General features: G+C 46.2%; 1 protein-coding gene across 1 annotated transcript in view; it reads right to left on the bottom strand.

The window, feature by feature from the left end:
- LOC145361070 (uncharacterized) overlaps positions 1-27,197 on the bottom strand; it is a 52,545-nt gene that overhangs the window by 17,095 nt on the left and 8,253 nt on the right. The window contains exons 2-3 of the mRNA XM_080216642.1: positions 7,114-7,653; positions 790-865 (exon numbers count right to left, since the gene is read on the bottom strand). Of these exons, the coding sequence (XP_080072768.1) occupies positions 790-865; positions 7,114-7,621 (584 nt within the window). The 5' untranslated portion in view covers positions 7,622-7,653. The remainder of the gene's footprint in view (positions 1-789; positions 866-7,113; positions 7,654-27,197) is intronic.

Genomic DNA, 27,197 nt, shown 5'->3' with positions numbered 1-27,197 from the left:
ATCTTTGGAGTGTGTGTGGGGGGGGGGGGGGGGGGGGGGGGGTGGAAACCAGAGCACCTGGAGGAAACCCATGCAGAATTGAGGAGAACATGCAGAGTCCACTTAGTGCCAGGGACCCTGGTTCAATTCTCAGTCACTGTGAGGCAGCAGTGCTAACCACAGATTTCTGGCTCAGGTACTTGTGTTAGGGACTCAGTACATAGTACATTGAGGTGGCACAGTGGTACAATATACTGAGGCCCTAACACAAGTACCTGAGCCAGAAATCTGTGGTTAGCACTGCTGCCTCAGTACCAGGGACCCTGGTTCAATTCTTGGCTTGGGTCGCAGACCGTACAGAATTTGCACATTCTCCCCATGTCTGCATGGGTTTCCTCGGGGTGCTCCAGTTTCCTCCCACAGTCCAAAGATGTGGGGGTGGGGGGGGGGGGTGGTGGTGGGGTCAGGTGGATTAGCCATGCTAAAGTTACTTCAGGGGACGAGCTAAGGCAAGTGTTTGGGGGGTTGTAACGATAGGGCCTGGTTGGGACTGTGATTGGTGCAGGTTCGATGGGCTGAATGGCCTCTTTCTGCCCAGTGGAATTCTATTCTACCCCCAGGATTAAACAAAAACCCAGTGTTCACAAGTGGGGAAAGAGAGAATGCTGTGTAAAGGGAGCAGAGGTACAGATTAGCTTCGATATATACACAGAACAAGTTGAGATTATGTTCCCATTGCAAGGGAGGAGGAGGAGACCCATTTGAGTTGGCGAACGTTGGTGTTATACCAAGGTGGAGAATATCCTTTACCTGCTCAGTTTGCTCTGTGTTCTCTCTGGTCGCACCGGAGGCAATTTGGCCAGTGCAGGTGACGGTCTCTTGGGAACTGCAAGAGAATTAAAAACAGATCAATTAGAACGGTTCTCCTCGATTAGAATCCTGGTGATTCAAGGCAGGTCAGAAAAAAAAAAATATTCACCAGATGCTCCCAAAGTCAATGACAGACATCCCAAATTAGACAGGCCAAGTATTAAATATTTGTAATAAAGGACGGCTAGGAGATACTGCTCTGCAGACACTGGTCTTTATTCTCAACCTCCTGCAAGGTTTATACTGGAAATTAAATATTTGAGATTTCATGTAATCCCTCCAAATACTGAGAGTGCGATTCTGGGTAATTAACCAGCTCAAGATATTTGAATGAAGGGATGGATTATCTAAGAGGGAGAAAGGCCAACGCAGGAAAGTGAATTACTGAAGCAGTTGTGTTTGCAAAAAGCCAATTTTCAGAACTTTTATTCCCCTAGACAGAAACTGATTTAAATCAATAGCGAGTACGCAGGAGCCGGATACATACAGGTGGGAATGTAGAGCCAATCTCAAAACAGGAAAGGAAGCTTCGAGAAACATTTAATTCAATTCCCGCTCAAATCTTCATTTCACAAGAGTTGTTATTGGGAATCTATCAGGGTGGGGGAGGGTTAGCGTGGCTCACTTCACTCTCTAACCTGGGCAAGGGCAGCAATGATTCAATTGGAGCTTATCATTGAAATACTGTCTGGTTATCCAATACTGGAGTTGGAGGTCGTGAACCCAAACCCCATAATGGAGTGGGAAAGAGTGTCATCATGACTCAAGGTTCACTGATCACCCTAATTGCACTGAGTTGGTGACATTTGTAACAGTAAAAACACGTGGGTGTGTATACAAGGGTAGAGGTATGTAGAATTCCTACAGAGCAGGAGGCCATTCAGCCCATCAACACTGCACCAACCACAATCCTATCCAGCCCCTATCCCTGCAGCACAACACATTGACCCCACCAATCCCCAACACCATGCCACAATTTAACATGGCCTGCGTACCCAACCAGCACTTCTTCCAGACTGTGTGGGGGAGACTGGAGGAAACCCACAGACATGGGGAGAATGTGCAGACTCCAGACAGACAAGTGACTCAAGATGGGAATCAAACCCCTGGCTCCCTGGCACTGAGGCAGCAGTGCTAACCACGGGACCAGTCCCTAGCCTAATATTCAAGGAAATCAGAGTGACACACTGTCTAACTCTCCATCCTGCTCCAAGACATCCCCCACAAGCTGGATTAAAGGCTGTTGGTTAAGGAGTTGAAGATTAACTGCAAGGTCAGCCCTGGGAGGGAAAGGAAATCTGCAAGGTGATCAATAAAATAGGAATGCTCAACACTAATTATAAAAACATTGAACACTCGGCCAGTCACAATCTACTCAATTAGAGAAACTGTTACCTTTCAGATTCACAGTAAGATAATGGGAGGGGTGGTAGACAGAAGGCCGCGTCTCCCCAGTGTGGTGACCCTCAGTTCAGAGGGTCTGGGGATAGTCCATTTATCTGAAGCAAGGCTTTAAAATCACCTGCCAACCAGCACACAAAGAGGGAAGTGAAAAATCAGTACTGCCAATAACATTCCTGGAAGCTCAACTTCCAGAAGTGTTAGAGCAGTGACTCATGTGAATCTCTGACAATCACAGCAAGTACACTCAGTGCTCGATAATCTAACTGTGCTTTAGTCTCAGCTGTCGGTGTCTGCTGTTCCATCGGAAAGGTCTGTGGATGGCATCCTTCCCCCCACCCCCCTCTGTTTGTGAAATTTAAATGCAGCTAGGTTACAAACATTAACTCATCCCATCCACTTTACACTCCCACTATTCAAAGTATTCGAATGGTGATTATACAGCCACTCAAAACAGTGGCAGTGGTTAGCACTGCTGCTTCACAGTGCCAGAGACCCAGGTTTGAGTCCTGTATGGAGCCTGCATGGGTTTCCTCCGGGTGCTCCAATTTCCTCCCAGTCTGAAAGATGTGCTGGTTAGGGTGCATCGGCCGTGCTAAATTCCCCCTCAGTGTACCCGAACAGGAGTGTGGTGACTAGGGGATTTTCACAGTAACTTCATTGCAGTGTTAATGTAAGCCTACTTGTGACACTAATAAATAAACTTTACATTTCTACACATTATAGCAAAGGATTTAGAGATCTCCTCACTGCATTTGCATTGTACATTTCCAAAGGAAAAGTCTAATTGTTGACCAGATCCAGACAATAGTTAAAAATCTATTAGTTGGTGAGTGGAATGAATGGGAACTTCTCACGTGAAGATTTAGTTACCCACAAGTGACAGGCTTCAGATAGTGGGGAACAAGGCAGGGTAAATGGCATCACTCAATGTTCCATCCCAGGCAGCATCCTGGTCAATCTTCTCCACACAGTAACAGTGCAAGTTGGGTAGGTTTGGGTTGTTTTTATAGGGAGCAGAAAAAGGACTGAGGAGTGACCTGATTGAGGTGTACAAGATTGAGGGACATGGACAGAGTGGATAGGGGGCCAGCTGTTCCCCTTAGTCAAAAGGGTCAGTCATTGGGGCGGGGGGGAGACAAGTTCAAGGTGAGGGGCAGGAAGTTTAGGTGGAGTGGGAGGAGAGGAAGGGATGGAAATGAGGGGAAAAAAATCCTACCCGGAGGGCAGTGATGGTCTGGAGTGTGCTGCCTGGGAGGGTGGGAGGAGGAGGAGGAGGTGGTGGGTTGCCTTTTTTTTTAAAAAAAAGTACCTGGATGAGCACTTGGCCCACAGCCCTGCGTGTAATGATATGCCAAGATGGGATTGGATGGTGAGTTCATTTATTTCTAATGAAAGTGCAGACTTGATGGGCTGAAGGGCCTCTGTTGTACATGGCAGATTTTTTAAAATGGAGAAACTGTTCTAACTCCTGGCACTTGAGGAAACCGAGGCAAAAATTCAAAAGGTGCATCAGGGAATTTAATCCTAATAATTATCCTCTCAATCTCCCATCATTTGTGGTGTAGCTACACCACAGGGGCTGCAGTGATAAGGTGGTAACTCAGTGCTGGCTAGACAGTGATCTCCACATCCCCTGAACTCTCCCTGGCAAGAACTGCAGTCACGTTCTTACCCACATCCTCTAATTGAGTTGAAGATTGTTAATATGGATGTACGTACTTTCACTGGCATCACTCCAATCAGGAGCTGCTAGATTTATTAGCTATTCCAAACAGCAGACAGACAGTCTGGGTGAGCAGCGATTAATGGAGCAACTCACAGGTTATCCCCCAGATTTGAACCTCAACTTTGTCAAAGTTGGAATCAGCAGCGAGGATCTCAAGTTTAGAAAAAGGACTTTAATCTTCTGCCTTGTCACCAAGTGTCACTGCTCAGGACCATAGCTGCGGGAGGCCATTCAGCCCACACCACCAAAACAACTGTGGAATCTGGAGCCAGTAGTAATGAAATTGGAGATTCCCTTAGCCAGAAGTTAGGACCCCTTTGTTCCTTAAAGGAAGAGCTAATTACTGCAGACACTGGAATCTGAAACCCAAAAAGAGAAAATGCTGGAAAATCTCAGCAGGTCTGACAGCATCTGTAAGGGGAGAAAGGAGCTGATCGAGTCCAGATGATTCTTTGTCAAAACTGTGACAAGGCTTCGACAAAGGATCATCTGGACTTGAAACAGCTGTTTTCCTCTCCTTAGAGGCTGCCAGACCTGCTGAGATTTTCCAGCATTTTTGGTTCCCCTGGGTTCCTTGCTCCATCTACTTGCGAAGGAAATCAGCAGATTCCAAGTGTGGTTTCAGGAAAAGTAAACAAGCTCAATTTCATACGTAGAGAAAACTCTTGGTGAAAAACTATATCATCGTTAAGTACTTTGATTATTTGATGCACTTGCTAAAAATTGACATCTTGGTGCAGTTCTGTGGATTTTTTCAAATGTTTAATAGTGTAAGTGTTAAATGAACAGAACATTGCTGAAAAACTCAGGGCTGGTAGCATCTGTAGGGAGAGAGAGACAGAGTTAGCGCTGAGTGTGCATGATGCCAGGAGGGGTATAATACAGATTCTTTCTCTTGCTCCTTAGACTGTCAAATCTGAGGTTTTCCAGCATTTTCCTGTTTTAGTTTGAAATTTCCAGCAGCCACAGTCTTTATATTTATGGTAAGAAGTGTTGATGGCACAATTCATTAAGATCATTTCCTTCCCCAGTTTTGGGCATTGCTCCCAGCATGGGTTGCAGTTGTCAAGTCTGTATGACAGACCCAATGTGAAGCTGTACATTAACCCTGCCTCAGGAATTTGCAAGTGGCATCTCTACAACCCTAGCAGTTTACACAGCCACCAGTACTTACAACAAAAACAGAGGGTTTATTTCAGAAAATTAGGATTTGAATGTAGTTTATTCATGGAAATAAATTAATTCAGAAATAATTTAATTGCATCCAGGAAGGAACATCACCAGAATAGAAATGAAGGGCATGGTACAGTGCAATTAGCAAAAAGATTTGAGGATGATTGTGAGTACTCATCACAATTAATGGTCAAATTAGGTACAGATGTAGCAGAGATGTGAGGGCTTGTACTCCTGGAGTTTAGAGGAGGGGGGGGGGGGTGGAAATCAAGATATTTTAAAAGGGATTGATAATGTAGACAAAATGTTTCCCCTTGTGGGGCAACTTAGAACAAGGAGGTCACAGGGATAGGTTGAGGCACAGTAGATTTAAAACAGATGGAGGAACTACTGCTCACAGAGGGTAGTGAATTTGTGGAACTTGCTGCCCCATAGTGCAGTGGAGTCTGAATCAGTAAATGGGTTCAAGAAGATAGATATATTTCTAATAAAAATAGGGTTAAGGGATATGGAGAACAGCTGGGGAGGTGGATTTGAGATCAGTGAGCGACGATCTGACTAAATGGAGGAGTGGCTCAAGGAGCTAAACTTGCCGATTTCTGTTCCTGTGGACCGATTAAGGAATCTTGTCCCGATCCAAGACACTGGTTTAACCCCCATCTAAACAAGAGGTGGTACTGGTCATGCCAACACAAGAATGGTACCACCTGGAACCCTAAGAGCAGGGAGTGAGACTGAGTCAGCTATTTGGCCCTTGTACCCACTCCAACATTCAAAGATCCTCACTGATCATGGCCTTAACCTCACTTTCCTGCCTGTTTCCTCAATTCATTCAAAACACATGGAATTCCTGGTTACTCAGGGGTGTGTGTACTAGTAACAGGATTGCTGTCAGTGCAAGATTGATGGGCTGAATGGCCTTCTGCACTATAGGGATGCCATTCTAATGTTAATAGATGTTGAAGACATGGTAAAGAGAAGGAACCCACTCGGGGTCAAAGCTATTTTGAAACAATGGACCTGGAAACCAACATTTCTGCAGTGGGTCAGTTAGAGGGGTCACAGATTAACCCTTCCCCGTTTTGCAAACCCCCAGCAGAGTGGGCAAGAAACAGTACTAAAAATCAGGTGAAAGTGCGATCGCGGTCCTTGCTTTTAAAACAAGACCCATTTTGAATTCAAACAAGAGGAATGAAGACCAGAAACAGACAGGTGGCACAGTGGTTGGCACTGCTGCCTCACAGCACCAGGGACCCAGGCTCGATTCCAGCCTCGGGTGACTGTGTGGAGTTTGCACATTCTCCCTGTATCTGCATGGGTTTCCTCACATACTCCCAAAGAGATGAGAGTTACGTGAATCGGCTGTGCTAAACTGTCCCTTAGTGTTAGGGGGACCAGCAGGATAAATAGATAGGAATTATGGGTGTGGGATTGTCATCAGTGCAGACTCAAGGGGCTGAATGGCCTTCCACACCTATGGGGATTCTGTTCTACTAGAAACAGATGTTCGAGTCACAATATGGACAAACTAAACCTTTTCACTTTTCAGCAAGAATATGGTTGTATGATGTTGGTCAAAGATGTGATCTGTTGGGGTGCTACAAACAAGGCTGTGCTCCAGTCCGATGGTTAATTGATAAAGGGATCCAGTTAATGGTTCAAGTGTGAATAATATTCTGTTACACAAACTGCAAAATCTTCTCAAAAGTAGAAGCAGAAAGATTTTGCAGCCTTGTAAGCCGATAATATTTCAGATCAACATTCGGAATGGAGAAAACGTGGAGCAACGTGACCCAGGAGGGGGTGAATGTTCCCATTCCACCACCAATGGGATCGTAGTGGGATGAGAAGTGGGCCACAGAAGGGTCTGTTGACCTCAGGTGGGATTTCCTGGGTGGAAAATCCTGCCCAGAGATTTTTTAAATCATTCCCCACCCAATAGCAGCGAAAGTTGCACAAACCTGAGGCAGTGTTGGGTTTAGTCAGAGCTGGATTTTTCCCTTTGGGAATAGCTTTGCTGGCGGGTGACACCTTGCTTGCTCCTCCACTCCTCTCTGCTGGTCCATTTGTACTCGCCCCACTCTCATTTTCCCGAGGGGCCTTGGCCCTGGCAGCCATTTTCTTCTCCATTATTTTGGCATGAGATGATAGGCCTGATCCCGGGAGTGTTCTGGACGTTGAGGCTTTGGGCTCGATCTTATTTTTCCCGCCAGCGGCCGCTCTGCTTTGCGGCGTAGAGGCAGCTCGACTGGAAATCAGAGGCCTCGTACTCGTGGGCCCCACCTTGGCTGCGCTTCCAGTGGGTGGTTTCAGGCTCATGTTGGCTTTGGCAGGCCTGTTGTTCTTCTGTTTGCTCGCTGACCCTTTCACAGTTGCTGCAGTATCCTCCTTCACCAGCTGGTCAGAAACCACTGGCATTTCAAACCCCTCAGCATTCATGGCATCCAGGGGTTTGACAGCAGAAGCCATCTTGCGATCAAAATGGTCTTCAGGACCGGACCCTGTTTTGAGAAACAACGTGACAAACCGAACATTAAAAAAAAAGGCAGCATCAGGAGAAAAACACAATTGAAATTCAAAAGCCATCAGTGCAGTTTTTACTGGAATTTCACCCCCCCCCCCCCCCCAGTTGTGGGGTGCAAGACCAGATTTTGGGGTCAGGAAACAAGAACTAGAGGGCACAGCCTCAAAATAAGGGGGAGTCAATTTAGAACAGTGGAGGAGGAACTTCTCAGAGGGTAGTGAATCTTTGGAATTCTCTGCCCATTGAAGTGGTGGAGGCTACCTCGTTGAATATGTTTAAGTCACGGGTAGATAATTTCCTTATTGATCAGAAATCTAAGGGTTTTGGGGAGCAGGTGAGCAAGTGGAACTGAACCACTAACAGATCAGCCATGATCTTATTGAATGGCAGGGGAGGCTCGAGGGGCTAGATGGCCTACTCCTGTTCCTTATGTTCTTAGGTCAGAGGTGGCATTGGCTGCTATAGAGCTAGGGGCAGCACGGCTGCTTCACAGCTCCAGGGATCTGGGTTCGATTCCCGGCTTGGGTCACTGTCTGCACATTCTCCCCATGTCTGTGTGGGTTTCCTCCCACAGTCTAAAAAGATGTGGAGTTAGGTTGATTGGCCATGCCAAACTGCCCCTAAGTGTCCCAAGATGTGTCAGTTAGAGGGATTAGTGGGCAAAATATGTAGGGATATAGAGGTGGAGCCTGGGTGGGATCGAGGTCAATGCAGCATCGATGGGCCAAATGGCCTCTCTGTGCTGTAGGGATTCTATTTCTATTACCCAGTGTTAATTCTCCAATGACAACGACTAAATGCCAGATTGTGGCAAAAAACTGACAAAAAAGGCAGTTTTAAAAAATTCCTGCAATTGGAACAGTTTACACAATAATAACCCCTTTCTCCCTCTGCCTTGTGGGGGTAGTTAAAGGACTCAGCCAGCCAACTTTTGTACCCCCCCCCCACAAAATAATCTTCTGCGCAGGAAAAGGGTCTCACAGGAAAAAGATTGGCAGTCACAGGGCTGCAGGTTCAATCCTCAGCCGAGAGTTGGTTTTATTTTAGAATAAAAATTCAACCATTGACCGTGGTGAGATTTGAACCTGGAACCTCAGACCATTGCTGTAGGCTTGTGGTTTACTAGTTCAGTGATCTAGCTGCTAGGTCACAGGGAGGAAGGGGTGACCAACAAAACAGACAAGGCAGAAACTATTCCTGGATTCTACCTCCAAACAAACATTCAGAAAACCCTCAGTCAATTCATTTAAACGGTTACACAGAGCATTTCAGTTGAGTTAAGATTCTCCTCTCAGCTTCACGATGAATCTGGTTCTACACTGCCAGAGGCAAAATAAATTTCACAAGCAGTGAATCTGCACTTGTCACTAAAATCTCACAGACATTACAGGCCAGGTTTCCTGGGTTACGTGCACCAGGGTTGCTAATCTATTCCTGAATAGATCACAGTAAAAAGTCTGACAACACCAGGTTTCAGTCCAACCGATTTATTTGATAGTAAACTCACTAGCTTGAGGTTAACCCCTTCATCAGGTGAAGGGACTAACCCGAAAGCTAGTGAGTTTATTATCAAATAAATCGGTTGGACTGAAACCTGGTGTTGTCAGACTTTTTACTGTGTTTACCCCAGTCCAACACCAGCATATCCACATCATGAATAGATCACCACATGGGGCGGCGCAATGGTTAGCACTGCTGTCTCGACACCAGAGGCCCGGGTTCAATTCCCGGCTTGGGTCACTTTGTGGAGTCTGCACGTTCTCCCCATGTCTGCATGGGTTTCCTCCCAGTCGGAAAGATGTGCTAGTTAGGTGCATTGGCCATGCTAAAGTCTCCCTCAGTGTACCTGAACAGACGTGTGGCAACTAGGGAATTTTCATAGTAACTTCATTGCAGTGTTAATGCAAGGCTGTGAGACATATTAATCTTCCATTACTATACTTGATGTGATTGGTCAAATTCTGAACCCAATTGGATGATCCTTTCCCTCCAATAATTTCAAGGTGTTAGGGACCAAACATTTTATAAATTTAAGCTTGATGTTAACCTTTGATTCTGATTAGGGTGAGTGTAAGGCATTTCACTCCAGGTATGATTCCAGTGGCCCACTGGGGAGCTTTTAATCAAAAAAGTTATTAATAGTTATGATATAAAAGAATTAGCATAACTTATTAAAATACTAAATGTAACAAAAGTCTAATTCTTAACAGCTAGCTATCTCTATTGTTCCAATTTAACAGTATTCCCACATTAACACAAATCCCTTCTTTAGAAAGGGATCAGTGCTGGGTCCACTGTTATTGATATTAATGACTTGGATGAGAGTATAGGAGGCATGGTTAGTAAGAAATAGGAACAGGAGTAGGCCATCTAGCCCTTCGAGCCTGCCCCGCCATTCAATAAGATCATGGCTGATCTGTTGTGGCTCAGTTCCACTTTCCCGCCCTCTCCCCATAACCCTTAATCCCCTCTCTTATCAAGAACCCATCAACCCGCTTCTTAAAAACATTTAGCGAGGTAGCCTCCACCACTTCAACGGGCAGAGATTCACCACCCTTTGAGTGAAGAAGTTCCTCCTCAACTCCGTTCTAAACCGCCTCCCCTTTATCTTGAGGCTGTGCCCCCTAGTCCTACTGTCTTTTTTGAGCGGGAAGAGTCTCTCCACCTCTATCCTATCCATCCCATTCATCATCTTATATGTCTCAATGAGATCTCCCCTCATTCTTCTAAACTCTAACGAGTACAAGCCTAGTTTATTCAGCTTCTCCTCATAGCTCAATCCCCTCAACTCCGGTATCAGCCTAGTAAACCTCCTCTGCACTCCCTCCAGGGCCAAAATATCCTTGCGCAGGTGCGGCGCCCAAAACTGCACACAGTACTCCAGCTGCGGCCTCACCAATGCCCTATACAGCTGCAGATGTAAGTTTGCAGATGACACTAAGATTGGTGGCATAGTGAACAGTGAAGAAAGTTATCTCCAGTTGCAATGGGATCTTGATCAATTGGGCCAGTGGGCTGACGAATGGTAGATGGAGTTTAGTTTGGACAAATGCGGGGTTTTGCATTTTGGTAGATGAACCAGGGCAGGATTTATTCAGTTAATGGGAGGGTTTGGGAAGAGTTACAGAACAAAGATCGAGGGGTACATGTTCATAGCTCCTTGAAAAGAGGGGTCACAGGTGGACAGAGTGGTGAAAGTGGCATTGGCATGCTTGGTTTCATCAGTCAGAATGTTGAAGTTATACAAGACATTGGTAAGGCCACACTTGGAATACTGTGCGCGGTTCTGGTCACCCTATTATAGAAAGGATATTATTAAACTAGAAAGATTGCAGAAAAGATTTACTGGGACTTGGATTGCTGGAGGCTGGATAGACTGGGACTTTTCTTCCCTCTGCCTGAGGCTGAGGGGTGATTTATAGAGGTCTATAAAATAGAGGGGCACAGATCAGCTAGATAGTTAGTATCTTTTCCCAAAGGCAGGGGAGTCTAAAACAAGACAGTGTAGTTTAACGAGAGAGGGGAGAAATACAAAAAGGTCCAGAGGGGCAATTTTTTTTTTCAGAATGTGGTGAGCATCTGGAATGAGCTGCCAGAGGTAGTAGTAGAGATGGGTACAATTTTGTCTTTTAAAAGGCATTCAGATAGTTACATGGGTAAGATGGGTATAGAGGGATATGGGCCAAATGCAGGCAATTGGGATTAGTTTAGGGGTTTAAAAAGGGTGGCATTGACAAGTTGGGCCAAAGGGCCCATTTCCATGCTGTAAACATCTGACTCAATAACAGTTAGCACAAAAAACAAAACATGTTTACGTCTCCTCAATTTCTGTCCTTTTAAAGTCCCTCTGGAGTGCAATCCAGACAGACTGGTCTTCATTCTCCTGCACAGCAAGAAGTCTCACAACACCAGGTTAAAATCCAACAGGTTTATTGGGTAGCACAAAGGAACAGCGCTCCAAATGCTCATCAGGTGAGGAAGGGGCAAGACTCCAAAACCTTGTACTACCAAATAAACCAGTTGGACTTTAAACTGCTGTTGAGACTTCTTACTGTGCCCACCCTAGTCCAATACCAGCATCTCCACATCAATCCTCATGCAGTAACCAGAGAACGTTCCATCCTCAAGAGGTTTATATCTTGGCAGATTCCTGTCCCCACTTCAACCAGAGACAGAGAGAAAGCAACCTATCAAAATCCCAAAGCAGACTGCCTGCTCTGTGAAAGCCTAGCCCCACCCAGTCATATGATCTTGCCTGTCAGTCAACCTAATTAAGCCCCACTCTGCAATATCCCATGGGAAAACAATAACTAATCCCTGCATTAGTCCAGATTAAAAACATTGAACAGGGCTTGAAACCAAAAAGGGAAAAATCTCAGCATGTCTGGCAGCATCTGTAAGAAGAGGTTAGAGCAGACATTTTGAATCCAGATGTCAAAGCTTCGACAAAGGGTCATCTGGACTCGAAACGTCAGCTCTTTTCTCTCCTCAGATGCCTCCAGACCTGCTGAGATTTTCCAGCATTTTATCTTTTGGTTTCAGATTCCAGCATCTGCAGTAATTTGCTTTTTTAATTATTGAGCAAGATTTTGTGGCCTCTCTCATCTCAAAACTGCAAAATCCCACCTGAGATCAATAGACCTTTCCATGGTCCACCCCTTGCCTGTTCCGATTGCTGTGGTGGGAGGGCAGGGTGGTAAAATTCCAGCCATTGTAGCAATTAAAAATCAAATTATGTTGCTGCAGTAACATGGTGCAGGCAGACAGAATGGCTCCAATAATAAAAACAAAACCGCTACAGATACTGTACAAAACAACATGTGACAAAAAACGTTAAAGGCACTGTAGCAGAGGAGAAAAAAACATTTTAAAATGTTTCTCTCACCCACCACCACCTCCACCCTCAATATTGAGGACAGTAACATCTCAGTCACTCAGGATCAGGGTTGCTATCTTTGCTCCAAGGACCAAAGGACATATCCTCTCAGTTAGGGAAAAATAACTGGATGATCCAGAGATAAAAATGCTGCGAATGACCTGGTTTGTTACAATCTTCCAGGATTGCAGCTACAACCTGATCAGTGAGCGCTACTGGAAACCCACTGGAGAGGTGACCCCCACACCACACCCTGATTCTAGGCCTCCTACCCTACCCAATCATACACAGTGCCCTTCAAAGACAGCTGTACCTAGGAGGCATGGAAATCAGAATCTCGACAGTGAGGCCATTCAGCCCATCGAGTCTGCACCTACAATTCAGGCCCTATTCCCGCAATCCCAGATATTTACCCAGCTAATCCCCCCGACACTAGCACGGCCAACCTGACCAGCACGTCTTTTGGACTGTGGGAGGAAACTGGAGCACCCGGAGGAAACCCACACAAATGCAGGGGAAAAAAGAAACATGCAGACTTCACACAGAGGCTGGAATCGAACCCCGATCCCTAGTGCTGAGAGGCAGCAGTGCCAAACACTCTGCCACCCCAAAATATTTCCATTTCCCCTCACTGCCAGAGTATTTCCAGCGTGTCCCAGCTTGTTATTCCAGACTACCTGCTTCCGATCAGGAGCTGCAGATGAAGCTGTGCTGCGATTATCATTCACCAGTGCAGTTCAAAAGCCAGGAATGGCACAGAATTCCGTTCTTCAAACCAGGAGGGCTGAAAATGGAACTGAACGCCAGGAATTGATCAAAATTTTCCTTTTCTTCCCCCTCAGGGAGGGAGAGAGAGTCAAATCCAAGTTTAAATCCAGCGTCAGCCAGGCAATTGCCTGTAAAAAAATCAGGAGGATTTCAGAAGTTGTAGAGATCGAGAATCTGATTCCGTTCACTCCCCAATGGAAACATCACAGATTCTGCTCAGAACACCTGCTCCTGTTTCATTAATGCCCCGCGTCAAAAAGAAAAACAGCTTATTGACTCTCGGCTGCACTCATACCAATCCCCTGGAACGCTGCTACATTAAAGTCCTGCTTGTGCATCACAAGCACCGTATTATGGGAGAATCAGCCACAAAACACACCAATTATTGCTGATGGTCCAGTTATCAAAAATAAAAATACCTTCACCTGCCCTTGGAGAGACACAGCAGCACTCTGCTCAAACCCCACTGCCTTTTCCCATTTGTGGTTTTAGCTCTTGGCAATTTGCGACAACAACCTATACTTCTGTGGTTTCCTCCCACAGATGTGCAGGTTCGGTGGATTGGCCACGCTAAATTGACCCTAGTTTCGGAGGGGGAGTTAGCAGACTAAAAAAATGTGGGATTATGGGGATAAGGGGTTGGGTGGCATTGTGGTCAGTGCAGGCTCGATGGGCCAAATGGCCTCCTTCTGTAGGGATTCTGTTCTAGGTTAGAAGCAAATTACTGAGGATGCTGGAATCGAACCAAAAAAAGAGAAAAATCTGGAAAATCTCAGCAGGTCTGGCAGCATCTGTGCGAGGAGAGAAAAGAGCTGATGTTTTGAGTCCAGACGATCCTTTGTCAAAGCCCAACCTACCTATTCTAGGTTGTGTGGATTGGCTGTGCTAAATTGCCCCTTAAGTGTTCCCATGTGTAGGGAAATGGGAATAAGGTGGGTAGAAATTAAGTTACACACTGTCAAAGAGTTGGTTCAGACTAGATGGGCCAAATGGCTTCTTCTGCCGCACTGTAGAGATTCGATGAGGATTCTTCTGTGAACTTGTTTCCTGAGAGCGCACTGCCCAAACCATGACCTCTACTACCTAAAAGTAGGAAGGGCAACAGTCACGGGGGACATCACCTGGAATGTTTGTTCCAAGCCACTCACCATCTGGACTTGGAAACTTTAAAAATCACTTTTTTCCCCACTGTTGCTGGATCAAAAAAACCTAGAACTCTGTCTCTAACAGCACAGTGGGTGTACCTACACACAGCACCACCTCCAAGTTAGGAAGGGATCAACAACTGGCCTAGCTATTGACATCCACATTGTGATATTTAAAAAGCAGTTAAAAACAGGAAAAAAAAATGTGAAGACGGCTAGAATTTGGACATATTTAATCAGGAGACTGAAGAGGGGTCTCCAATAAATAGGAAAGGCTAAAAAATGCCAAGACTGAGGAAAATGAAGGAGCAGCAGCACAGGAAGGCTGGTTATACAGGGAAGGATAAAACAGCAGAAAGGTTTGCAGAGACCTGCACACTGCTCTGCCCCAGACTCATCTCAGAAGCAAATAGAAGCCCAGTGGGGTTATACGATGCTGCAGATTAACTTATTTACTGGCTTAAGTCAAATAAAATCAGAGAGGGGATGATAGACCCTGGTGGGGCATTGTAACAAGGCACTTCTCAAACTCTGTATGCAGGTGCAGCACGTAAAGGCAAATGGGATGTTGGCATTTATTGCAAAGGGACTGGGGTATAAAGGTAGAGAAGTGTTGTTGTAATTGTATAGGGTGTTGGTGAGACCACAGCTGGAATATTGTGTCCAGTTTTGGTCTCCTCATTTGAGGAAGGATGTGGTGGCATTGGAGGCAGTTCAGAGGGAGTTCACCAGATTGATTCAGGGATGAAGGGGTTGGTGTACGAGGAAAGATTAAACAGTTTGGGCTTGTACTCACTGGAGTTCAGAGAGGGGATCCAATCAAGTATTAAAAAGGGATTAATAAAATAAATGTAGGACCAAATGTTTCCTCTTATGGGGCAATCTGGAACAAGAGCTCACAGGTAGAGGGTGAAAGGTAGATTTAAAACTGGGAGGAGGAGAAGCTACTTCTCAGAGGGTGGTGAATTTGTGGGACTCGCTGCTCCAGAGCGCGGTGGAGTCTGAATTATTGAATGGGTTCAAGGAGGAGATAAATATATTTCTAAAAAAGGATGGGGGAGGTGGATTTGAGACCTGAGAGAGAACAAAGAAAATTACAGCTCCTCCAAGCCTGCACTGACCATGCTGCCTGACTGAACTAAAACCCCCTACCCTTCCGGGGACCATATCCATCCTATTCACGTATTTGTCAAGATGCCTCTTAAAAGTCACCACCATATCCGCTGCAACTACTTCTCCCAGCAATAAGTTCCAGGCACACATCACCTTGTGTAAAGAACTTGCCTCGTACATCCTTAAACCTTGCCCCTCACACCTTAAACCTGTGCCCCCTAGTAATTGACTCTTCCACCCTGGAGAAAAGCTTCTGACTATCCACTCTGTCCATGCCTCTCAATCTTGTAGACTTCTGTCAGGTCGCCCCTCAACCTCCATCATTCCAATGAAAATGAATGAAGTTTCTCCAACCTCTCCTCAGAGAAAGCGGAACTGATCCACTTCAGATCAGCCAGGATCTTGTTGAATGGCGGGGCAGGCTCGAGGGGCTGGATGGCCTACTCCTGCTCCTATTTCTTATGTTCTTAACTAGGTGAGCTCAGTTAAGGGCAGGAGATACCAGCCAGGGGAGTATTCAAATATTGCAACACCCAGTCAGGCATGGCTATGGGCCAAGTGGGATTTGAATAGTTACTTGCATAGTCTTCTTGATGGGCTGAAGGGCCTCATTGTGCTATGAAGGCACGATTGTGGATAACAGGTTTCAGCATTGGACAATATAAAGCAGCAATAGAGGGATGGAAGGAGGGAGCCTTGGGAGCTACAGGTCACAGAGCACCAAGGTTATAATCTTAACCACAGGTAATCAGCAAATTTCCAGTATTGCATCGTAACCACGTCTTCCCCGATACCAAAGTTGGAGATGGTCCGGAGGGGCTAGAATTGGGGAAGCTATTTGACATTTATTGACTGTTGCAGTCTGGCCAGGTGAGATTTTCCAGCATTTGTTTTGCTACATTTCAAATCTAATTCCTGTGCTTTGGAGAGTGATTACCAACCTGCCCAGAATCTTAAACTCCAGAGAGAGTGAATTAGAGGAGGTATGGGTGGAGCACTAGTACACATCAGATGGGCTGAATGGCCTGTTGCTGTGTATTTATGTCAGTGCAGTGACTATAGATCAGGGTTATTGGGGTGTTGCAAGTCAGACCAAAGGATTTTTTTTACACCGAGGTGGAGAGAGCATTTTAAATTCCATCCAGGCTAACGGATTATCTTCCACACGCCTCCGAGAAGCTAAACCATCCCAATGTCTCATTGAGAATGCTGCCCTTGTCCAAACTCACATCAGCTCCAATCGCTCCCAGTGCTCACTGACCTACATTAAACAGGAGGATTGTTCAAGCCCAGTTTTCAATCAGTGCTCAGCCTCAAACCCATCCCAGCCTCCCCCCCCACCCTCAATCACACAGACATTGAATCACTGCCAGCAGAGTGCACCTTCAACTGCCAAGATCCCAATTCAATCCCCTCTCCTCCAAAATGCTCCTCAAAGCCCACCTGTCAGCACTCAGAATCCCTACCATTGGCCCATCGCGCTTTTCCCAACTCCAATACAGCATCTTACCCACCTGATACCCATAACCCCCCCCCACACATTTGTCCCACTAACCTGCACATCTTTGGACACTAAAAAGGGATAATTTAGTCCGGCCAGTTAAAATTAATTTGGCACAAGTTTACATTAACACTGCAATGAAGGTACTGTGAAAATCTCCTAGTCACCACGCTCCGATGCCCAGGTCAATGCACTAACCAGTACGTCTTTCAGAATGAGGTGGGGAAGAAGAGAAACCAGAGGAAACCCATGCAGACATGGGGAGAACATGCAGACTCCAGTGACCCAAGCCAGCCATTGAACCCAGGTCCCTGGTGCCGTGAAACGGCAGTGCTAACCACTGTGCTACCCCTAATCCATTAACTGCACATCTCTGGATACCAAAGGGGCAATTTAGTATGGCTAATCCATCTAATCTGCACATCTTTGGAGCGTGGGAGGAAACCCACACAGACATGGGGAGAATGTGCAAACTCCACACAGACAGTGATCCAAGCCGGGAATCGAACCCGGGTCCCCGGCACCGAGAGGTAGCAGTGCTAACCACCCTGTAAGCTCAATAACAAATTGGTTTAGGGAATTCAGGCCTGGCAAGGACACGCAGGTGCCAGAAGAACAGACAGATGGAATGCTAGAATCCAGGACAAATGTCCAGAGCCAGGATCAGTGTCTAACCTAACCACACGGATGGCAGAGTGGGCTTCTTTTCTCCCCCTATGAAGGCAGCATATCAGTAATCCTCCCTCACACCACACAACCTGCTGTCAGCCACCACTCCCATCTGCCCACCTTGTTAGGGTGACCCTGAAGATCAAGGTTAATATAAAACTGACACATGCGAGTAAATATTTAAAACATTGAGGAAGGATATTACCTCCAAGGCAGAGACGAATAATCTGTTCCTGAAGTGTTGTGAAATTGTCTTGCTGCAACTGACTGGTAACAAACCCCAGTGTTTACACGCAGATCGAACCCAGGCACAAACGTGCAGAGATCCCTCCAGCAATAATGCTGTAATCACCAGCATTGTACCCTCGCATTACGCAGCTCAAAGCAGCCTGAACATCTTCCGCTTGGAAAGGAATCCCAACTGAACGAGTGCTTTTAACCCAGTCGGAGGGGGAGAGGGGAGGACCAGATACTTGATAAACCAAACACGGTTTCAAATATTCCAGCAGCGACATTGTATCCACTGTGTAACCACATTAACTGCACAAGACACAGCAAAACAGATACCAGCCGGATATTTCACCAGCACAGAATCTGACTTGTGTAATAAGCAAGGGAATTGAGAAAAAGTCATTTCCATCACAGCACTATGTCTGGTTTGGAGGGGGGGAAAAATTTAATAACTGACCCCACTAACCAGATCAGAGTTCCTGGGGGTCGAACCTCAGACCAGACTGAGGGAACAAGGAGAAATTGTGCTCCTTGTGGGGTTTGGACAGAGTGGGAAGCTTTTTCCCCCAGGGTGGAAGAGTCAATTACTAGGGGGCACAGGTTTAAGGTGCGAGGGGCAAGGTTTAAAAAGGAGGTGCACAAGGCAAGTTTTGTTTTAAAAACCACAGGTGGTGGATGCCTGGAACTTGCTGCCGGGGGAGATAGTGGAACAGATACGGTAGTGACTTAAAAGGGCATCTTGGCAAATACATGACTAGGGTGGGATTAGAGGGATACAGTCCCTGGGGGGGTAGGGGGTTTTCATTCAGGTGGGGGCAGCATGGTCAGCGCAGGCTTGGGGGGGCCGAAGGGCCTGTTCCTGTGCTATAATTTTCTTTGCATCCCTTTCTCCCCACCCCCAATTAGCAAGTCTAAATTCCAAAAAGATAAGGGCAGCACAATGGTTAGCACTGCTGCCTCTCAGCGCCAGGAACCTGGGTTCGATTTCCAGCTTGGGACACTGTGCAGAGTCTGCACATTCACCCCATGTCTGTGTGGGTTTCCTCCCACACTCCAAAGGCACGTGGGTTAGGTTGATTAGTCATGCTAAAAAAAATTGTCCCTTAGTGTTAGGGGGGATTAGTAGGGCAAATATGAGGTGTTTATGGGATAGAGCTGGGTGGGATTGTTGTTGGCGCAGGCTCAATGGGCCAAATGGCCTCCTTTTACACTGTAAGGACTCTATGTGTAGGAGAAACTAGTAGTTGATCCTTGGATTGGCATTTTGACAGCAGTTCAAATCACAACCTGCCCTTCGGAACTAGCCTACTGAGGAAAGATAAGCTTCCAGCAAAATGGATCACAGATGGACTCCAAATTAGTGACATCATAAACAGAGAACTTTATCTGCTAATGTTTTAAATTGCAATCTGGAACAGCAGGCTCCAAGTACAGTATACAATGATCATACCTTATCTACAGGCAGCACAATGCTGTATCAAAGCACCAGGGACCTGGGTTTAATATCCTCATCATTGGGTCAAAATCCTGGCTCACTCCCTAGCAGCGCTGAGATTGTACCCACGCCACCACTATTCTGCTGCTGTGAGGCATCTCTGCCCTGTAACATCCACTCAAACTCTCAGCGTGCTAGGACCTTGGCAAGTTTTTGGAATGAATTCTGGAGACACAGGATAAAGTGGCTCCTTCAAGTTGATTCAGGGTGGAGTGAGGCGAGGAGGGTTGACAAGGGTAGTGCAGATGATGTGGTCTACATAGTTTTAGAAGGGCTTTTGACAAGGTTCCACACCGTAGACTGAGGCCTCAGATTATAGACAATATGATTGGGCTGGGTGGCCAGCACAGATGGGCAGAGTGGCCTACTTCCCATGCTGGAAGTTTTTCTACATTTGAGTGTGTTCAAATATCTGAAAAAGGAGGAATGTATGGGGGTGTGGGGTGATGGCAGTGGTTCCTTTGGAGAACCACAGATATGGGCTGAATGGCCTTATGCTTAATGAGATGCTAGAAATACTCAACGTTTCATAAAGGACTTCAGATGCAGAATCCCTACAGCAGAGGGCACATGGCCCCATCCGTCCACATCACCAGAACAGCTTGCTTACCAACACCCCCGCCCCCATGTATTTACCCCACCTAACCTGCACATCTTTGGACTGCAGGAGAAAACCCATGCAGACTCCCCACAGCCAGTGACCCAAGCTGGGAATCGAACCCAGGTCCCTGGCACTGAGGCAGCAGTGCCCACCACTGGAAATAGCAGTGGCAAACTCTTGACTGCAGGAATGTATATATGGGATTCCTCAGGGACCAGCGCAAGGACCATGGCTTTCCTTCATCTAGAAGACCGACCTACGAGGAAGGGGTCGAGGACTCTAGACCTGTACTCAGTTTAGAAGAATTTGGGGGATCTTATTGAAACTTACAGGATACTGCAAGGTCTGGATAGAGTGGACATGGAGGGGATGTTTCCAGTCGTAGGAAAAACTAGAACCAGAGGGAACGACCTCAGGCTAAAGGGACGATCCTTTAAAACAGATCAGGAGGAATTTCAGCCAGAGAGAGTGGGGAATCTGTGGAACTCTTTGCCACAGAAGGCTGTGGAGGCCGGGTCATTGAGTGTCTTTAAGACAGAGATAGATAGGTTCTTGATTAATAAGGGGATCAGGGGTTATGGGGAAAAGGCAGGAGAATGGGGACGAGAATAAAAAAACCACCATGATTGAATGGCAGAGTAGACTCGATGGGCCGAATGGCCTAATTCTGCTCCTATATCTTAGGGTCTAAAACTTGGTACACATATAGGACTTGGGCATTGCCAACAATGTCAGCATATGCCACCCACGATGACCCTTCACAAATCCAATGGATTTCTGGTCATCAACTCAATATTCCAGATTAAATGAATTCCAGTTTCACCATCTGTTGTAGTGGGGATTTGAACCCAGGTCCCCAGGGCATTAGCCATCCATACTACCATTGTCTGCGAGACATGGAAGTGATACAGAAACTAAGGTGGAATGGGGGGGGGATGGGGGTGGTTGGGCTGCAGATAAACACAGGGCTTATTTGTTGAGGGGGAAGGTTAATAGTGGTTAAAGTGACATGCTGGCCCTTAGGGAGGCAGTAGAAAAAGCACACAACCAACCTCAAATACTGGTTACACAGTGTCCGATTCAGAACGGGATTAGCAAGGATGGCAACTAATTTATAGGAAGAATTGCATGGGAGCATTCCAGCTACAGCTGGAGAGTTGACTGCCTGTTCCAAAAAGGAGATTTTGAATTCTGCAATCAATATCAATGAGGGGTCTGGAGAGAGATAGTTGCCAGGGACCAGGGTCACTCCGCAACAGCAATGAGGAAGCTTTATACAAAATGCAGCAAGTGGGTCTGGAATGTACTGCCCAAGAGGAAGGTCCAGGTAGCTTCAAAATCGAGGACTGGATAATGAGTAGAGGCACAGGGAATTACACTTACAGGGAGCCAGCACAGACACAAATGGGCTGAATGGCCTCTGTTGTGCAGCTCCAACAGGAGAAATAACAAAATGATGCCACAAAAATCACTCAGTCTAAACAGATCATAGACTGTTACGTCAGCTTGCCATTACATTAATGAACATGTAGAATAAAACACTTGAGGGGGAGGCAGCGCAAGCCAAAGCCTTCCTCCATCACAGCCAGCCAACACCCAGACTGCAGGGAAATGCTGCTGTTAAAATTTAAGTGCTGTTACCATGAGCAGGACTTGCGGATGTAGCACTTAGAATAGCTTGCAAAACCGCCAGCTCCAAGCACTTTACAGCCAATGAAGTGCTTAGTTACTGTTAGAGAAACATTAACCAGCCAGTCAGGTCCCAGTGAGATTCTCTAATTAGATTAGAGAGGAATAAATATTGGCTGAGTGTTCCTCTAGCCATTCTCATTCATTACCTCCAGGCTCAGCCACTCCAGTCCATTCCCAGGATTCAGCCCATTGTGTCTGTACTGACCACAATCCAACCCAGGCTCTATCCCAAAGCCCCATGCATTTACCCTCGCTAGTCCCTCTAACACAAAATTTAGCACAGCCAATCACCCCCAACCCAAATGTCTTTGGGCTGTGGGAGGAAACTGGATTACCCACAGTGACCCAAACCTGGAATCAAACCCAGGTCCACGGCACTGTGAGGCAGCAGTGCTAACCACTGTGCCACCCCCAGCACCACAGCCCAGTCTTTACTCAGATTCGAGACTCCTGAGCCTCCTCCATGAGTACCTGTACCCTCAGGTACCCACCCAGGCCCCAAGCACATCCGTAGCATTCCCAATCACTTGTATCCAGAGTTAGCCAGCCCACCCACCACCTCTCCTCCCGTAAACACAGGAACTCATTTCCTCCTTGTTCCTCCAAGTCATTTTTAAATCTTTAAATCTACCTCTTTGACCAAGTTTTGGGTTACCTGCTCCAATATCCTGCCATACTTGGTTTTATAAAGCTCCTGTGAAGTACCTTAGTTTTAGTAATGATGTTTTTATCAATTTGTCATTTATAACTCATCCGGTTGAAGAGTCAGTCATAGGGAGACATGTTAAAATGAGGGGCTGGAGGATGTGAGGAAAAAGCTTTTTATCCGGAGGATGGTGGAGGTGGGTTGCTTCATCCTTTAAAAGGAAGTATCTGGGTGAGCACTTGGCACATCATATTCAGGGCTATGGGCCAAGACTGGCACATGGGATTAGGTGGGCAGGTCAGGGCCTTTCACCTGTTGACAGGCTTGATGGGCTGAAGGGCGTCTTCTGCACAGTAGTATTCTGTGTATTATGGGATGTTTCATTATTTTACAAAGAAATAATTCTGGCTGTGGGACTTTTCCCACACAGTGGTACAGTGCTTAGCTCTGCTGTCTCAGCTCCAGGGACCCAGGTTCAATTCCAGCTTGGGTCACTGTTTGTGCAGAGTTTGCACGTTCTCCCCATGGGTTTCCTCTGGGTGCTCCAGTTTCTTCCCACAGTCCAAGAGACTTGCTGGTTAGATGCATCGAGGGAGAATTTAGCACAACCAGTGTAGTGAGGTGGTGCTGGAGTGTGGCAACTCGGGGATTAGGTGGGCTACAGTAACTTCATTGCAGTGTTAATGTAAACCTTACTTGTGACACTAACAAACAAACTAATTTTGTCCGTCCACTCCAGGGTGGGGATCATTAATTGCAGCATTTGTTTGAGAGCAGGGAAAACAAGGAACAAAAACAGGATGAAGGAAGATCTACAACTCATCAGGAAGGGGCGAAGTGGCCCAATAGATTGGAAAGAATTTTACAAATGCAGGGGGGCAAGAAAAACAGGAAAATGGGAGACAGTGGTAAATAGCAATTGTATTGAAGAGAAAGTAGCCAAGAACACAGAATAAAAGGTATAAAATGTTGATGAAGCAATATAGGAAGGTTCCAGCCAGTTTGGACTGAATCTCTGTGGTTTTAAAAGTTCTCTATAAATGTGATATAGATTAATTTCAATCCCTGGCCATTTTAAATTATTCATCACTGCAACAGTTACAAAACAGCCTGGATTGAATTGGGGGCAAGTTACATTTTGACAAGTGGAATTTGATCTTGTGGGCCATGTATATTATTGATGAGTCCAAACAAAATTCCATTCTCACTTTCAATCAAAAACCCCCAAGAACTCCTTGTGGCACACACCAACTCTCGATTCCAGTGCAAGACCCACCAATGCTGGGCATTCCCAGGAGAGTTATCACTCAGCAAGGGGGAGATCACTGGCACAGAATCATAAAAGCACTGCAGTGCAAGAGGAGGCCATTCAGCCCATCAAGCCTGCACCAACAATCCTACCCAGGCTCCATCACCATAGCCCCATGTGTTTACCTTGACAATGCCCCAACACTAAGGGGCAATTTAGCATGGCCAATCCACCTAACCTACACATCATCTTGAGACACTAAGGAGCAATTTAGCATTGTCAATCCCCCTAAACTGCACATCCATGGAAATAGAATCCCTGCAGTGAAGGGTAAACTGCATAGACAACAATCACACCCAGGCCATAGCACCCCATAGCACCATCTATTTACCCTGCTAGTCCTCCTAACACTAGGGTCAATTTAGCATGGGCCAATCTACCTAACCCGCACACCTTCGAACTGCAGGAGGAAACCTGAGCACCTGGAGGAAACCCACACAGATACAGGGAGAACATGCAAACTCTGCACAGAGAGTGATTCAAGCCGTGAATCAAACCCAGATCCCTGGCACTGAGGCAGCAGTGCTAACCCACTGTGCCACCAGTGACAAGGCCACCATTATCCATCCCTAATTACCCTTGAACAGAGTGGTTTGATGGGACATGTAGAAGGAAGTTGTGTGTAGGCCTGACCAGACAGGGTGGAGGGGTCAGCTTCCCCCCTCAAAGTGAGCCAGATGGGTTCTAAATAACAGTCAATAAAACATCATTACTTAAACAATTTAAAAGCTGCCATGGTGGAATCTGACCTGATGTCCAACAGCATCAAGTCTGGGCTTCTGATTAGTCTAGGTGATGTTACCAACATCTCTGCCAGTGTGACCCAAGACAAGGTGCACAGCAATGAGGGGGACTGAAAGGTTTAGGGAGTGAATTCCAATTTTCAGGCTAGCCAGCTAAAGGCACAGAAACCCAGAGCAATGAAAATACAACAATTTCCTTAATTCACATGTGTCACCAATTTATTTTTATTCCTTTCATTGGATGTGGGCCTGGGAGGCTGGGCCAGCATTTGTTGCCCGTCACCCAGTGGCTCGCTGGGCCATTTTAGAGTCAACCACATTACTGTGACTCGAGTCACATGTAGGCCAGACCGGGTAAGGATGGCAGATTTCCTTCCATAAAAAGGACATTAGTGACCCAGATGGGTTTTTCCAATTCCTGGTTTATTAATTCAATTCTAATTCCAGCTACCTCCATGGTGGGATTTGAACCTGGTGTTCAGAGTATTAGCCTGGGCCTCTGGATTACCAACCCAGTAATCAAATTTTTAAAAAAATATTAGTGCCACAAATTTGCCATCCTTACCTGGTCTGACCTACACGTGACTTACATTAATGTGTCAGTGAAGCTATGAAAATCCCCTCGTGACCACACTCTGGTGCCTGTTTGGGTACACTGAGGGAGAATTTAACCCAGCCAACGCCCCAAAACTCACCATCTTTCTCAAACCTGCTATATGGCACAATTTTCCTGATATACAAATCAAAATCCCATCAATTCTGTACCAACCACAATTCTAGCCAGGTCCTATTCTCGTAACCCCACACATTTACCCTACCAATCCCCTTGAAACTAAAGGGTAATTTAACATGGCCAAACTAACTGGCACATCTTTGGACTCTGGGAGGAAACCCACAGACACAGGGCAAACATGCAGATTCCACACAGACAGTGACCCGAGGCCAGGATTGAACCCGGGTCCCCTGGCACTGAGGCAGCAATGCTAACCACTGTGCCACCCAAATCTCCTTTTGAAAGTTGATACGAGACAGAGCAGGAACAGTTAATTGTTGTCCTGGGAAGATTTGAAAAGGCCGATGTGATTTGGGTCATCGGCAGCAAGAGATGACGACTAATTTGAGATCTAAATCTCAAGGCACAGGACACAATTACATTGTTACAGAGATTGGGAGTTAATACAGAGCTACAAGGCTCCCTTTAAATTGAGTTTTTTTTAAAAAAAACCAGGTCAGTACACTCATTCCTAATCTCACTGAATCCCAGCTCTTTCCTCCCCCACCAACATCTGCTCTTTAGATTTCTAGCACAATCTCACAGTCAGGTGTATAACAAACTCAAAAAACTTCTAAAATATTAGAAGTCTCCATTCTGCCAAAGCCCAGCGTGCTGTTAGTGCAAACAGGCAGGCAAATCGCTTGTTCCCAGTCTAGCTCCAGGCCAGAATAGCCACTTGGCATCCAGCCAAAACACACAGTGTCAAGAATCATCAACATTTTGCACAGTTTGAGCTGCCAATCAGGCTTTGTACACAAGCCACAGTTCGCTTCTCCAGAAACACAGTTGCCAACTCTGGCTGGATGCAGTCCTGGAGGGTTCCCCACACAATCTATCCCACCTCCATTCATCATTGGCTGTTCAGCCTGACAGATCTCGTGGTCTTCCAGCCAGTCGGAAAGGGAACACACTTGTGCATTACCCAATTGACTGTCTGGATTAGAGGGTGCGAACTAATCAGGATTTTTATTTGTGTGTGTCAGGAGTAGGCTTACATTAATACTGCAATGAAGTTACTGTGAAACTCCCCTAGGCACCACACAGAACTTAGCACGGCCAATGCACGTCATTTGGATTGTGGGAGGAAACTGGAGTGTACCCACGCAGACATGGGGAGAATGTGCAAAGGCAGTGACCCAAGCTGGGAATTGAACCCAGCTCTCTGGCACTGAGAGGCAGCAGTGCTAACCACTGTACAAACTAGGATTGTTTTCTATGGAGCGGCAGAGGCTGAGGGGAGACCTGATAGAAATCTATAAAACTGAGGGGCATAGATAGGGTTGACAGTCAATCTTTCCTAGGGGGCATGCATTTCAAGTGAGGGGAAAAAATTCAAAGGAGATATGAGGGACAAGTTTTTTTTTAAAATTACACAGAACAGTAGTGTCTGGAATGCACTGCTGGGGTATTGAAGAAGGCAGATTTGATTTGGGGGGGGGGGGGGGGGGGGGGTGGGGGGGCGTGCGGTGGGTGGTGGCTATTAGATAAGCACATGAATTTGCAAGGAATGGATAGATATGGACCAAGGGCAGGCAGAAGGAATTGGTTTAATTTGGTGTCATGTTCAATATTGTGCGCCAAAGGACCTGTTCCTGTGCTGTACTGTTCTATGTTACTTGGTGCCACATCCCACACCTACTGGTCAAAATAAAATTAGCAATTGTTATGCCTTTTTGTTGAATCCTGGGGTTAATCCAGCCATAGCCTGGAAATAATGGATTAATTGGAGCTGGCAAACACAGAGGAATATCTTTCTCTTCAAATTGAAGGCACTGACCCTGGCTGGGAGTGGAATTGCTTCCTCACTAACAGGAGGTTAGAGAGTTTAGAAGGAGTTGGCTATTTGGCCTTTCCAAGTGGGCTCTCATTATGATCCGGGAGGGTGGTTTGTGTGCATTTAAAATCCAAGTCCCATATGAACTTTTGCCCTGTCCAATTCCAGATCTGCTCACTTCAT

This window comes from Carcharhinus amblyrhynchos, chromosome 33, assembly GCF_965287045.1.
Source record: "Carcharhinus amblyrhynchos chromosome 33, sCarAmb.v2.hapA, whole genome shotgun sequence".
NCBI lineage: Eukaryota > Metazoa > Chordata > Chondrichthyes > Carcharhiniformes > Carcharhinidae > Carcharhinus > Carcharhinus amblyrhynchos.
This window is presented reverse-complemented; position numbering and strand designations above follow the sequence as displayed.